The sequence below is a fragment of the Vulpes vulpes genome, chromosome 15 (genome assembly GCF_048418805.1).
Source record: "Vulpes vulpes isolate BD-2025 chromosome 15, VulVul3, whole genome shotgun sequence".
In the NCBI taxonomy this organism is placed as follows: domain Eukaryota; kingdom Metazoa; phylum Chordata; class Mammalia; order Carnivora; family Canidae; genus Vulpes; species Vulpes vulpes.
Genome location: NC_132794.1, coordinates 94,880,998 through 94,894,964, shown reverse-complemented (window position 1 = coordinate 94,894,964; position 13,967 = coordinate 94,880,998). Strand labels below are relative to the sequence as shown.

The window sequence follows — 13,967 nt, the reverse complement described above, 5'->3', positions numbered from 1 at the left end:
GTTCAGAAAATATGATTCTGGAATGCTCAGCTGGCATCCACAATGTAGGAGCAAATTATCGAACAAAGCTTTCTGGTTTCTTGGGTTTCTGGGATCCGTGGTAATTTATGACATAGTTTGAATACTAAGAAGATTAAAACATGTAACTTACAGCCCTTATTCTAAGTACTTAGTTCAAGTTCCCTTATTATCTAGTGTGTAGAAGGGCCACTCACTCATTCTTCCAAATTCCTTATTCAGCAGTGGGCAAGAAAAGATCTGTTGCTGGTTTGATGCATCAAACAGCATTAAAAAGGTTAAAATAATAATAGTGAAAAAAAGAATATATGTCTTCTCGGTTCCCTTTCCTCTTCATTTCCTCTGCTAAAGTCTTCAAGGCCTGCATGGTCTATCTACCACTCTGGGATCTGATGCCACTTGAAGGCCTTGTGGTGACCAAGCCTTCTGCTCAAAAATCTTGACCACAAATATTGGGTTGGGAAATTTGAAAATGAGCCATCTGATGAAAGCTCCCTACAGGACCACAGCAAATGAATAAGTAGAGTAGACTGAACTATTGTTACTCTTGTTCTCAGTTCGTCATGCCCTCCCCCAGACTGGAATTCTATATCCACACTGTTGTCAGGTATCTTGGTGGTGCCTCATGCCAGAGGAGGCAGAGTCTATTTCCTGGCCTACAGATGCTGGGTGTGGCCACGTGGTGTCCTTTAGTCAACAGAAGGTAGGTGATGGTAAGCACAGTGACCCACAGCCTCACAGGCATGGAGTATTGTGCTGGTCTCACTTGGAATTCTGTAATCAGCCATGAAAAACCATGCTCTGGGTGGCTGCTGGTCCCAGACGATGACAACTCATGGAGGAAACCTGGACCCCAACTGAAGCCAAAATCCTGACTGATTCAGGAGAGCCTGGTCAGTTTTGATGGCAATCATCCAAACCACAACCAACCTGGAGATTCACCAGTAAAACATACATATCGGGGTCATAAGATATTTGTTTTGTTTTGTTCTTGGCCATGTAGCATTACTGCAGTGATAGTTGACTAATAGCACTAGGTGAAGAAAACAGCCCAAAGAGAAAAATCTCAGCCAGGTATGTAGCTTTGATGTACAAAAATACATTTATTTTCAACAATTTCAAAACCACTGTCTTTTTTTTTTTACAGTAGAAATATTCAAATGGAACAATAAAATCAAGAACAGTATATGTACATATACTGTATATATAGACATGACTCATGCATTTGTATTCCAGTATTTAGTACAAGTATTGCAATTGTCTGCCCCATTTAACCCTTGGAACAAAAAAGCAGGATCTTTAGAAACACTCCTCATCCCGATCTATGCTGTAGACGGTCGGATTTCTCTAGGTCGCATTCTCTCAGCATCTCACAGAGAAGAACGCAAAGGATCTCTCACAAAAAATTAACAGGTACAAAATCCGGCCTTTCCTCCCATATATATATACAGTATATCATTTTTTAAAACAAGTGGACTCAGGCTGAGCCTGTAAAGAAAACAATGCTGACGGCATGGCTTGAAGTGACCCTACGGAACAGAAGTGGAGTGTGCGAATGTGTGGAGGGGCTGGGGTGCTGGAAACGAGAAAGCTGGCTTGGAAAGCCACACGCCTCAGGGGCAAGAACTAGCTTAAGGGAAGTGAAGGCAGACATTTGACTGTAAGGAAGTTGTGTACATCTGACAAGCAAATAGCACAGCATTGCTAAAATCATCTTTGACTAATATCGTTAAAGGCTAGCCCCCTATTTGGCCTGCAGGGCTTACATGGACTCATGATGCCACCAATGCCACGTCCCTCCCAACCTCACTGATCATCCTGTGCCCAGATGCACTCACTAGGCCTCGCCAGGTGCCCAGGGGACTTTTCGGAGCTCAAAATAGCCCATGAATTCTCCATAAGGATTATACATTCCCACGGCACCCAACCAGAAAGCAGAAATTGCTGTCACTTTCAGACCTATGGCCAACCTTCTTTACAGAAAAGCATCTTCTCAGGCTGATAAATATCCTCAATGCTTTCCTTTTGGAGGGGAAGCCTTGTTTCCCTACCTGCGTCTCAGTTTGAAGTCTCTGGTGGGCTTCCTCTTGCAACTTCTTCTATGTCACTGATGGCACAAAAAGACCCCTTGTTCTAGGATGTCACTCTAATCCTTCCTTTACTAATTGTCCCAAAGAAGCCCTCCCCCCGCCCCCCTTTATATACATAAGTAGAAACCAGCTATGGCATGGATACAGAGATGCAAGAGTTATGTGTGACAGACAACTGGAGAGCATCCAGAACCCAACACGTCTCGCAGGCCTGGGGGTTGGTCAGCTCTGAGGGTGAGTGCATAAGCCAACACACGCATCTTTCTTTTTTCTGTTTTCTTTTTTACTAAACATTAAATTATTTCTTAGGAAATAAAAAGCTATTTACATTGTAATTATATACAGTAAGCCACCTGTAGCCTCGCTATTGACATGCACGAGGCAGGGCATCTTTCGTAGAGGTGTGCACACTTTCTGCAGCAACTTTCACTCCCCACCAACCCACCTCCTGCAGATCTAGCTGGGAAATGGTCTGTGTTTTAGGTGTGTGTGCTGGGGGGAGGGTGTTAGTGATGATGGGTGGGTGGGTGGGGACATGGGAGTTTAATGAAAAGCCAACCAAACTTAAACAATAAAAAAAAGGGGGGGGGGAAGATAGACCACAAGGAAAAAGAGTCTTCACATGGTCAGTGGCAGAACAAAGCAAGAAAGCCATGGGAAGATGCATCCTTTGCCCTTAGCACAAATACAGCCATTTATTCCTTTTGTCTCATTTTAATCAGCTAAGAATGCCTTTGCCTCCCAAAGCTAAGCATCTGCCTGCTATTTATGGAGGGACCCTTGGTAAACAAAAGGTAAAAAAGACATTTTCGTTTTCCCATAATAATAGTCATAGTAATCATCAAAAATAAAGTCAGAAAGATGGTTGACCACGTGGCTTGTTGGTGTTAAACGCTAGTGCAGTTGGGGATCTCCTTTGTGCTTTCGCTGTTTGCAATGGTGGCAATGCCTCCTGCGGAGGAGAGAAGCAAAGAGGATCAGTTTCACAAGGGCAAGGATCTTCGTCTGTTTTATTTACTGCTAAATATCAAGCTAACTCGAACAGGTGTTTAATATGCATTTATTATAAACGGGACACCTGGATGGTCTATCCTAGCAGCTTGTTGACTTAGGTCACCTGTGTTTAAAGTGCACCAGCTCCCACACCAGCACACAAGGGAGGAGCGATGCCTTGCCATCTCACACACTACTGATAACGACAGTAAGAGGCAACGTGCAGTGAACACTTGTGGTGTGACAGGTGCTATGTTAATGCCGTACTATCATTTCGGTATCACCACAATTTTAGAAGATAGGTACTATTATTCCCATTTGACAGATGAGGAATTTGCCAGAGCCTGTATGCATCTGGTTATTCATTAGGACATTTACTGCTTTTGTTTCATAGAAAAAAAAAATCCCAACAGTAATGGATAGTTGGCCTCATCCCTCCCCTAATCTGACTCCAGCACTTTTAATCTTGGTCTACTTCTAAGGGAAAAAAAAAAAAAAAAAAAGCCCTCCACTTTCATGTAGCCAGAGGTAGCAGACAAATTTTAAAACATGATTGTGCCTCTGTAGTCAGCTGTTTCCCACCCCATCACCTCCAGTCTGGTACTTGCTGAAGGACAGGCCCCGTGGGCTGACTGCCCTTATGTGTGGAGGACAGAGGACACGGGGGCTTGGAGGTACCAGCACACATACCTATGACCCGGGTGTCCAGCTCTTTGTCCAGCAGTTCCTCGGGCTCGGTGAAGTCACTGAGTGTGATTTTGGGGGCGTTCTCACTTTGGCTTACTGACCCAATCATCTCCTGCTCCTTGTCGTGTTGGACTTGGGCATAGATGTTAATCCAAGGGATTTTCCTACAAAAATCAGATTATGATCACAGGATACTCCAACCTTGGGCCATTGGGAGATTCTGGGCCTTCAGGGGAGGAAGAAGCTATTTATAGGATAGGCCAATGTCAGGGAAAGGGGCTGGTCACCTAGACACTGTAGCCATGAGGCCAAGCAACACAAGGCCAGAGACCAGACACCGAGGGGAGATGTAAACCACAGAATTCCCAGAGGAATACACCTTCTTCTGGGGTAAACCAAGCAGGTGTAAACATAAGGCTGATGCCATTGAGCAGGTAGGCACTAGAACCCTCAAAATACTTCTCCATTGTTAAGTTTTTCAAGGAGCTGGACTTTGAGACTCATCAGATCATACCACTGTGAAAAGACATCTTTTTCTAAGATTGTATCAATTTAATCAATTCACATTGGTTTCCCTTATGAAGAGCCAAGAAAGAAAAGGCCTCTAGCCATTGCTACTATTTTTGGAACACTGTCCATGGGCCAAAGATCTGAAATACTTGGGTACTCAGTTTCCTCATCTGCTTGATGGGAATAACAATAGCTTCCTTGTAGGATTGTGGAAAGGAGAAAGGCAAGGTTTAAGAGAAGCTAAATAATCTCCTTCAAAGACACAAAGGTTGTAGCTTTGGAAACAAGGCAGAAAGACTTGAGGTTGGAGGAGTGGGCGGTTGAGACTGAAATTTTCTAGGAGGATTCATCTTCTGACGCCTTTCTGTATCCCCTGACCTACTGGGTCCCAGGTCTGTAGCATCCTGTGAATCCCTCTAACCCAGTGCTTCTCAGACTTTAATGTGCTTCTTTCTCACCCAGGTTCTTGCTAACATGCATTTGTGACTCAATAGGCCTGGATGGATGGGGTGAAATGGTGCATTTCTGCCAAGCTCCTGGGTGATGCTGAGGCTGATGGTCTGATCCCCAAACTTTGAGTTGCAATAATCTAGGACATCAAACTCAGCCCCCCTCATCCTTCTAGTCTTCTCAGGATGGTGTCCTTTTTTTTCCTTCAGAGCATAGCTCTGAGAGGCCTCTCCTGCCCACCCTACCTCTCCTGTGATAAATATAGAATTATGGGACAATGTTTATGAAAGAAATGAATAGGGTGCTGGGTTTAGGGCTATATAAAAGGTAAGTCTGCTGACTTTGTTTCCCATTACACTAAAAGCCCTATATGTGCTGGGTTCATGTTCTCTGTCTTCTCTGCTATAGGTGCAACTTAGCCCAGTGCTTGGCATGTGGTTGATATTCAGTAAGTATTTGTTGAATGAATGAACAGATGACCTCAAAACTTGTGCTCTTTCTATTTCATATAGTAGATCCTCAAACAGAAAGACCACATTTTTACCTTGGAATATTATCTCTAAAAGAAACCTCTCTTGCCCATTAAATGGTGGGGAAATTGGATTGAATTCCAAATATTTCCTGAAGCTCATCAAGGGCAATGATATTATTAAAACTTAAAACATCCAATACCCATCCCAATCCAGAACATACTGTAATTTTCCAAAGGAGAATCACTCTGTTGCCCTAGTACAAGGCAGTGGTGTCTTCAAGCTTCAACCTTCCTTTTCTCCACTCCAACCCCAATTAGGAGAGTGTGGGGCCATTTAATAAGGTTTGCTTGTAGCTAATTAGCTTGTAGCTAATTCATTTGGAAGGATCCAAAAATAGGTATGAAACATGAGTGGTTTCTACCACTCCTTTACATTCAGTTTTTGTTCCTTTACTGGTCACTTTTCATACATTAAGAGAGGTGTCCTTGTGACTCCTACTGGTCTAAACCAGCTCAATATAATTTACAAGGACCTTAAATGAATAGATTCTATGTGAGGCAGCAAATCTCAGGCTCTCTAAATATGTATAATTAAAAATTCATGCTGGCCCTTACTTTCCTCTTATCTAAATAGAAATGCAGCCTAATGACTTAGATTTCTTCTAATCATAAAAGTACATATTACTCATGAACGTTGGGATCAGCTGTAATATTTATTAGGTGCTGGAGGCAGTCAAACTATTCCTGATCACACAAGTTTGTGTACTTCAGAAGTAGTCAGAGTTCACTGCCTCCCTCTTCCTGCTTTCCTGGTGATACTTGTGAGGATTTGGATAAATCTGCCCTTATAAAGACTGTTCTCTTTATTATTTAAAGATAATCTTTAATCTCTAAAGAACAGGCAGATTTTTTGAACATTTTTCATAGTTGGGTGGGAGGGAAACAATTTTATGTCATAATGTTTACGTTTTAAAAACCTGTTGAATTACTTTTCATTTAACATATGTACTTGAAGAACTAATGAGAATATTAGATTAAGCCCAATTTCTGCAGGTAAGAAAGGTGGAAAATAGATTTAGGGAGATCTCTTGGCCTACACATTCATATCAGTTTGATTAAGAGAAGGAAGATGGATCAACCAAGTTACCTATAAAAACCTCCATTTTTATTTGCTCCAGCTCTAAGTGTTAGGAGCCTATAGGAGGCAATTTAGGTCTCTCTATATTTCTCTGAAGCAAGTATGTTTCAGACCATGATGAAAGACATGCTAAAAAAAAAAGGCCAGAAAAATATATAAAATCTCAAAAGTTTTCTTGGATAACCAGAAAAAATTCCCAGATCTACAGTATAGAGAGAAAGTCTTGTTGGGCAGATTTTTCAATAATTAGCTATCCAAGAATAATATCAAATGTGAGAAACGGTGATATTTATTTAAAGGAAGCTTGGAGCTCATGGTAAGTCTCTTCTCCTTCCCCTGCTAAATGGGCACTGGGGGCACTGAGATTTTTCTCAGTGCCTGGCACATGGGGGCACTCAGTAAATGTTTGTTGAATAGATAAGTGGTGTAATGAGTTAATGCTAATGATAACACAGAGAAAAGTATTAGGTCTGAAAACAGCCTGGCCAGTGATCTGGAAACAGAAACAGAACTGCCCTTTCTCTGGATGTACTGAATATTTGCCAGCCAGGTGCAGAGATTTATATTTAAATTAATTAAAGTTAAATAAAATTTAAAATTCAGGTCCTCAGACATACAAGTGGTTATTGTATTGGGCAGGACAGATTACGGTACACTGTCAGCATCACAGAAAGTTCTATGGGACAGCAATTCAAGAAACAAAGGAGGGTCTGGGAAGCACAGATAAGAAGAACCTGACCTTTACTGGTCAGCAGGCCAGGCACCCTACACAGCGCCATCACTATAGAGGTCCAGGTGATGTGGAGAACAAGAAGACCAAAGAAATAAAAGAAGATCCAATAGAACCTCAACCAAAGGGCTCTAGCCCTGGGAGAAAACTTCCAGAAAAGGTAATTGATGACTGGTTATACTTGGTGGACTCCACTGTGCATCCAGTTTGAGTGGTATATGTTCCTTCTGGCCTTAACTACACTATTCACTGCCAGGGACAGAGAAAGAATTGGCTGATACTGGAGATTACAGAGGTAGAAGAATTCAGAGATGTCATTATTACATGGCAGAGATTCAAGAATTCCAATGTACACATTTCGAGATGCCTACATTAATATATTGACTGTCTAGAATGTTTAGCAGCATTGGTAAGACAACAGAAAACCTCCTAAGTCACAGGATGTCTTGCCTTAGTTTGGAAATGCCTGACACAAATACCTTTCTGCAGGACTTCTACTGGCTATTGTCCTCAGCAAGCACGAGATTCTAGAAGCCAGAAGGTGACAAATTTGGTTTAGTTGATCTTGAAGCTCCAGCGACCACTGGGCTTCCCCACAATCAAATCCTTGGATGAATAAAAGTGTACTCTGCATGTAACTGAGGTATATCCATGAGTGAGTGTTGCCTTGACTAGACTGTTTCTATTATAGAATCTTTGTTCTCTACTTGTGATATGAAGGTTTGTTTCCATCTTCAAAGGCAACATAGGCAGGTAGGTTCACATATCTTGATCCAAGATAATAGGGACTCACACACTGGTCTAGTGATTGAGTAGGAAGGTAAAGTTCACTCTGTCCTGATATGGAGAGTGTTGAAGGCTTCCTGCTAGTTTGGTAATGCTGAGATGTATATCGAGGAAAACTTGAAGCCTGAGTTATGCACCACAGGGTAGCTAAGGAGGTCTGGGAGAGAGGGTGGAGGAAGGTACCTTTACATCTGATGGTTATCAAAATCTAAAAGCATTACCTTCAGTGTCTAGGATGACTCCCAGGACCAAGTTTTGCTTTCAGAATAATTAATGACATTTTTACTTTAACCAGTTTTTTTATGAAGCACATCTCCATGCCACTGATATGATTTTTTGAGAGCCTACCATATGCCATGTTATGACACAGAAGATACCTTTGGAAGTCATGTTCTCTGTTACCTGTAGTAGCTTGGCATTGTCAATTATTTAGTATATACCAGGCATAGATAGTATTATATTTACCTTCTATAGCAAGCCTAGTAACTTGTTTTCTCTATTTTACAGACAAAGAGACTAAAGCTTAGGGAGGCAGATTCAGTTGCCCAAAGCTACAGATGTGAAGTTAAAATTGGGTCTGTCTGATTACAGAGCTCATACTCTGAACCAGGACCACCATTTGGTAGAAGTTCTACATTATATAAATAAAGGTACAGAATTATTGATTTCAATTTCATGTTTTAATAAGTATCCTGTGATGTCACTCCTCCTGTGGCCTTCAAATATAATTTCTGAATACATGTGAAGTTTGGTTTTCCTGATCAATTGCCCTTTAGAAACAGGCAAAAGAAGGACAGAGATAAAGGTTGAATATTTTTGGCATGCAAATTTACACAGAGAGACCAGGCAGCTATAATACAAGATAAGAAAATGTGTATTTGTATGTGTCCATGTGGCTCCAGATTTCCGCTGCATTTCATCTAAGTAGATGGTTAAGTAACCACCCTGAACGGGCGTTAGGCTGTAGAAAATCAGCTAAATTTCTAAAAAATTTTTAGAAAAGCTCCTAAAAATCCAAAACCTTACTTTAGAAATTTAGGTGAGGTTTGAAAACTCTTTCCACTTCTCTTGAAGAAAATAAATTGATTTCATAGGTTATCTTTTATTTTCCTAACTCAATATATGTATAAATTGGATAGAGTTCAGATTCTTAAACCCATTTATTCCTTGACCTTCAACCATTCCTGCTTTCCCCCAATGCCAAACAGAGCTTCGAAGATAATTAATTTCACATATTTGGAATGAGTTTAGGAATGTTGGCTATAGGAAGAATCAGCATCCAAGAATCTAGCCCCAATATCAAAATTGAGTGAGAGTAGCCATACCTTTTAAACTTGTAGATCAAAAACACAGCCAGGCCGACAAATACCACTGACAAGAGCATAAGCATGGCCGAGCTGCTGTGCCCAGCACTGGAGTCCACCAACGGAGCTAAGGAGGAAAAAGCAGATGGCTTACTTGGAAGCTACTAGATGGAAGGATTTCCCATTGGAGAAAGGAGGCCAGCTGAGGTTGCATTCTTACATTTAGTCTCCAACTGCCCTGCACTGTATGCTATCTGGGCATAGGAAGTTTGGTTTTAATATGAAAATAGTATTCTCAATCACAGCTTCTGAGGACAAGTAAACCTCTCAGCTCTGCCTGGGGAAACTTATGATTCTTGGTGTAAATTGAGCAATGGGTATCTAGCTGAAGGGAGTACAAGGACTTGAATGCTCTTTCTCTTAGACAGGCTGAGTGCCTGTCGACATAATTATGGGTGGCCCCTTTGCATTAAATATTGATGCAATGTTTCATTTTGTTCCTTTACATTGTTCTGCTAAAACACTGCTGGGTGGGCACATTTAGAACCTCCACATCTGAAAAGTCTTATATTAATATGAGATATTTAGCAAATAGGCTCTCTTAGAGAGAGAGCCCAATGAGACATACACTTAATTCTTTTTATAAATCAATCACTAGAGCTGATCCCTGCATCAATTTAGATTTACCTATTGAAAATCAAAAAGAATTTTAAAGTTATCTCATTTGGCCTCCCAAACAAGATTAATGGAATCAGAGAATCGCAGAATTTAAGAGACCCTGAGGATGACCTGCTATAATCCAGACTGTTGCAGATGAAAACAAACAAACAAAGAAAGAACAATTAAGTCAAAGCCCAAAGAAATTGTAGCTTTTCCCAAAGGTCATCCAGGGATTCAATAGCAAAGCTACCTCTAATTAAGTCTTCTTGCCACCTCAACAGGAAGCCCCAAGAAAGATGTGATTAATCTTTCGTCACCATCACTACACACATGAGCCCTGCCCACAGAGCTATTTTCAGGCATTTGTGGAGAAGTGTCTGCTAATTATCTCCTCCCCTTTCTCCTCAGGATAACAGATCACCATGCCCATTTCTCCCTGTATCCCAGCAGGCACTCACCTAGTGTCAGCTGTGTGACATACACAATGACTTGAACCCCGGGCTTCAGCTCAAACTGAACCAAGTTTTGGTTTAGAGCATTAAACAGCATCTCTACAATCTGGAACAAAAAGAGAGAGAGAGGTGCACAGAAAGACATGGCATGAGACAGCACTCCCTCATGGAGCAAGAAGCCAAGGTCACTAGACAACCAATGACCGAGTTCAGTCAGGAGACAGGATATTGGCACATTTTCATCAATGTGGTTCTCATAGCCCTTGGAGCCCTGTGAGGCCAAGGAAGTAGTTGGTGTTCCTGGCTCATACTGGAGAGCAGAGGGAGACAGAGAAAGGTGCATCCAAAGTCACTTAGTGAATTAGAGTTGATAACAGACATTGATGCTTCACGTAAGCCCTGCTTCAGTGCTTTTTCATCCATGCCTTTATAACTCACCATAGCACAACCTATTGTGGTTTCCAATGAAAGGACATCAACCTATCATTAGTTCTTTAATCTAATGAAGTAACACACACAGTGTAGAGAGGCCCCTGCCAGGATTAAAGTGGGCATGTATGTCCCCATCCCACTCCTCTGCTTTTTCTCTTTGGGAGACAATGGGAAGCAGACATCAAAGCAGAAGCGGCCTTCTTTTTATGGGATAATTTTTCCTCTTTACTTTTCCCCGGCAAGTCTCGGAACACATAACATCGATTTAATCACTCTGTAATTCCCACATGAAAGCCGAGGCCAGCTTGGGCTGTGGTCCCTAACTCTTATCTGGCTGTATGCGCGCCTTAATATCACAGCTGCTATTCATCACCGTAATTACCTATTTATCTAAACGGATGGATATTGTAGCTTCCAAATATAGTTCACACATGCCACTTGCTATTTCAGAATAAAGAGGTCTTGTAAAAGTGATGCATGCATTGAGAAGCTGAATTTATTTCTGGCCAACTTTGATATGCAGCCCTGCAACGCAAGGATCTGCTTTATTTTCCAGGGAAACTAACCCTGCCGGCCTCTGTGCTGTCCGAGGAGGACTGTGGATGGCCATGGGATGAGGTGACAGCCAGACAAGGAGCAGGGGGACACAGAACATGCCTGCACGACTGCCTCGTGTGGGGGCAAATGTGTGCCTTGTGCCGCTGTCTAGAAGCCTCTCAACTCACTTTTTTCTCCCTCTCCTGACTTTGCACCACAGCAAGGCAGGGAAGGGTGAGGCAGAGCAAGGCCCACGAGACCCCAGTAGGAGCAGGGGGTGACAGAGGGAGAATCAGCTCCTTTACTTCAGGGATGGTGCACCGAGCACAGGACCTACAGGCCCCTCCGAGGAGGACGGGAAAGCAGTCCCTTTGGACATGCTTTTTCCTTGGTCAAAACAAGATGAAGTAATCCGTCTCTCATGTTTAAAAGCAGTTCATTTTCTCTCCTGAAGCAGAACTTAGATTGACTGGGAGGGGTCTTTAAGGACAAGAAGCAGGTTTATCCCAGATATGGACAGGGAAACTCAAACTCCTCTCTTTGTCCTGTGTCTCGCCCTAGGGTAGGTCACTGGACAGGAGACCTGAGGAAGCTGCAGGAAAGCAGGTGCGGGAATGAGCACTGCCAGGGACGCTCTCCCTTCTCGTGCAGGGAATGCTGCAGGCTGAGCGCCCCGGTGCATCTTCTGGACAGGGCTGATGGTTCATCGGAGCCCTGGGTGCTGGACAGATGGACAGGCCACTGGGCGGATGGGAGGAAGTCCCCCGCCCCTTCTGCTGTTGGTAAGGCTGTGTGCCCTCAGACGGGGAGGCACAGGCAAGTACCCTAGCCAGGTGTCCCCTCACTTACTTGTTCCAGGTCCTCTTCATTGCCTTTCCTCCTCTCTGTCAAGTTCTTGGGGGGCAGGATGAAGAGCTCTGCTGAAGTGGGGAGGCCAGGGAACACGGCCACCAGGATCTGGTCTTCTGGGACACTGGTTACCTGCAGAGACGTTTAGACCACAGAGTGAAGCCCTGGAGAAGCCAGCCTCCCCGAGTCCACAACAAGGAGTCACACCTGGGTATGAGGCTCATGTATGGTTTTTAAATACAACATGTTAGGCACAGGCCCCAGTATATATTCAGGCTTTCTTTCGGGTTCCCCTTAGAAGTGCTATGACGAGTCTTGCTACCTCCTCTGGCTCTTACATACATTTTTACTGAAACTAAAATACCATAGTGATCTTCAAAATATTGCTTACTGGAAACAATGGCTAAAGCTCCTCCCATATTTTCCATTTTTCTGCACTGAGAGGACTAGAGCTTCTGGCAAAAACATGAACATACCAACCGTAAACAAGGAATACGAGGTTACGAGCAAACGTGGGGAAATGCAAATTTTAAAAAAAGAAGAAGCCAAGCTACATGATTTTTACTTACAAAAGCAGGATTTTTTGTATTAAGTTAAAATTGCTAATATTGGTGAGGCTTCCGTTAAGAGGCTCCCTCATTTGTCGCTGGCGGCACTAAAAATCAATGCACACTGCCGCTTTGCTTTTCAAAAGACCATAAAAATATTCAGACCCTTCATTCAGTAACTGTAACTTGGAGTGTTTCTCCTAAGGAAATGATCCAAAATATAGCAAAAGCTACATACAGGAGGAAAAACATTATTTATAATAGCAAATAAACAGAGTAAAACTCAAATATTCAAAAAATTAAGTAAATAATGGCATAATCACCGGTTAGAATGTTATTTCACCATTATGATGACAATTAGTACAGTCAGCCAACACGGAAAAACACTTATGAAAGCTGCATTCTGATCTATTTCCTTACATTTCTTTGGTTACGACCCTATAAAAACAAAAATGTGTAAGAGTAAAAAAGCAAAATAAAACACTAAAAGTTGTGTTAAGATGCTGAAATCTGAGTGAATTTTTTTCTGTTCCTGAGTGTTTAGTAAAAGGATATTGCTTTTCGATAAAAAGCTAAAGTAAGCTTCTGTCTGGAGGCAAATTCCTAAGGCAAACAAAACTCTGAGTCATCCCCCTTGCCACCCCCGTAAAGAGTCCATACTCTTATTCTTCCCTACGTGCCCCATCGCTGGGTTGACCCTTTTCTTTGTCCCAGGGGATAGTGGTCTCAGGGGGTATCAGTCAGTTAGCAACCTTGGAGGGATTCTGGAGGTGTGTGTCTAGAGTCACTTTATCCCATCCAAAGGGACACCTGAGGGATAGGTTCTTGTGAGATTTAAGGCCCAGGCATCAACCAGTATGGCTGATTATTATTATTGATTAGTATTATTATAATTTCCAAGTCATTTATAAAAAGCTAGTAGTATTTTTTAATAAACACAGTCATACAAAATATACACAACTCTGGATGTTTCAGTCATAGGCGTACAAAAGTAGTCACATTTCCACCCCTTTCTAAAAATAATCTTTTTGGAAAAAGATTTAAGATGAAGATCATCTGGTAGACAACTCCCCACAGGAATGCTCTCTCGCATTATTCTATTTTTCCTCCTCCTTCTTTTCTCTCAGTTGCTTCTCCAGGTCCTTCCCTGGATCATCCTCCTCTGCCTTGGGAGGCATCAGCATTCATGTTGGCCCTGCCCCTCACCTCCCCTGGGTCTAATCACCTCCATAGTCTCAGCTCCCCCACATCTTTGCCCTCAGTAGGAATATCCAATTGACCTTCAGATCCAAATTTTCAATCCCTCCGGTT

The 13,967-nt window shown here is 42.4% G+C and overlaps 1 protein-coding gene across 1 annotated transcript in view; it reads right to left on the bottom strand.

Moving 5' to 3' along the window:
• Window positions 1–1,097: 1,097 nt before the first annotated feature.
• The window catches only part of SORCS3 (sortilin related VPS10 domain containing receptor 3), a 586,685-nt gene continuing 573,815 nt past the window's right edge, over window positions 1,098–13,967 (bottom strand). The window contains exons 23-27 of the mRNA XM_072739947.1: window positions 12,109–12,240; window positions 10,297–10,396; window positions 9,200–9,305; window positions 3,792–3,952; window positions 1,098–3,060 (exon numbers count right to left, since the gene is read on the bottom strand). Coding sequence (XP_072596048.1) covers window positions 2,996–3,060; window positions 3,792–3,952; window positions 9,200–9,305; window positions 10,297–10,396; window positions 12,109–12,240 — 564 coding nt within the window. The 3' untranslated portion in view covers window positions 1,098–2,995. The remainder of the gene's footprint in view (window positions 3,061–3,791; window positions 3,953–9,199; window positions 9,306–10,296; window positions 10,397–12,108; window positions 12,241–13,967) is intronic.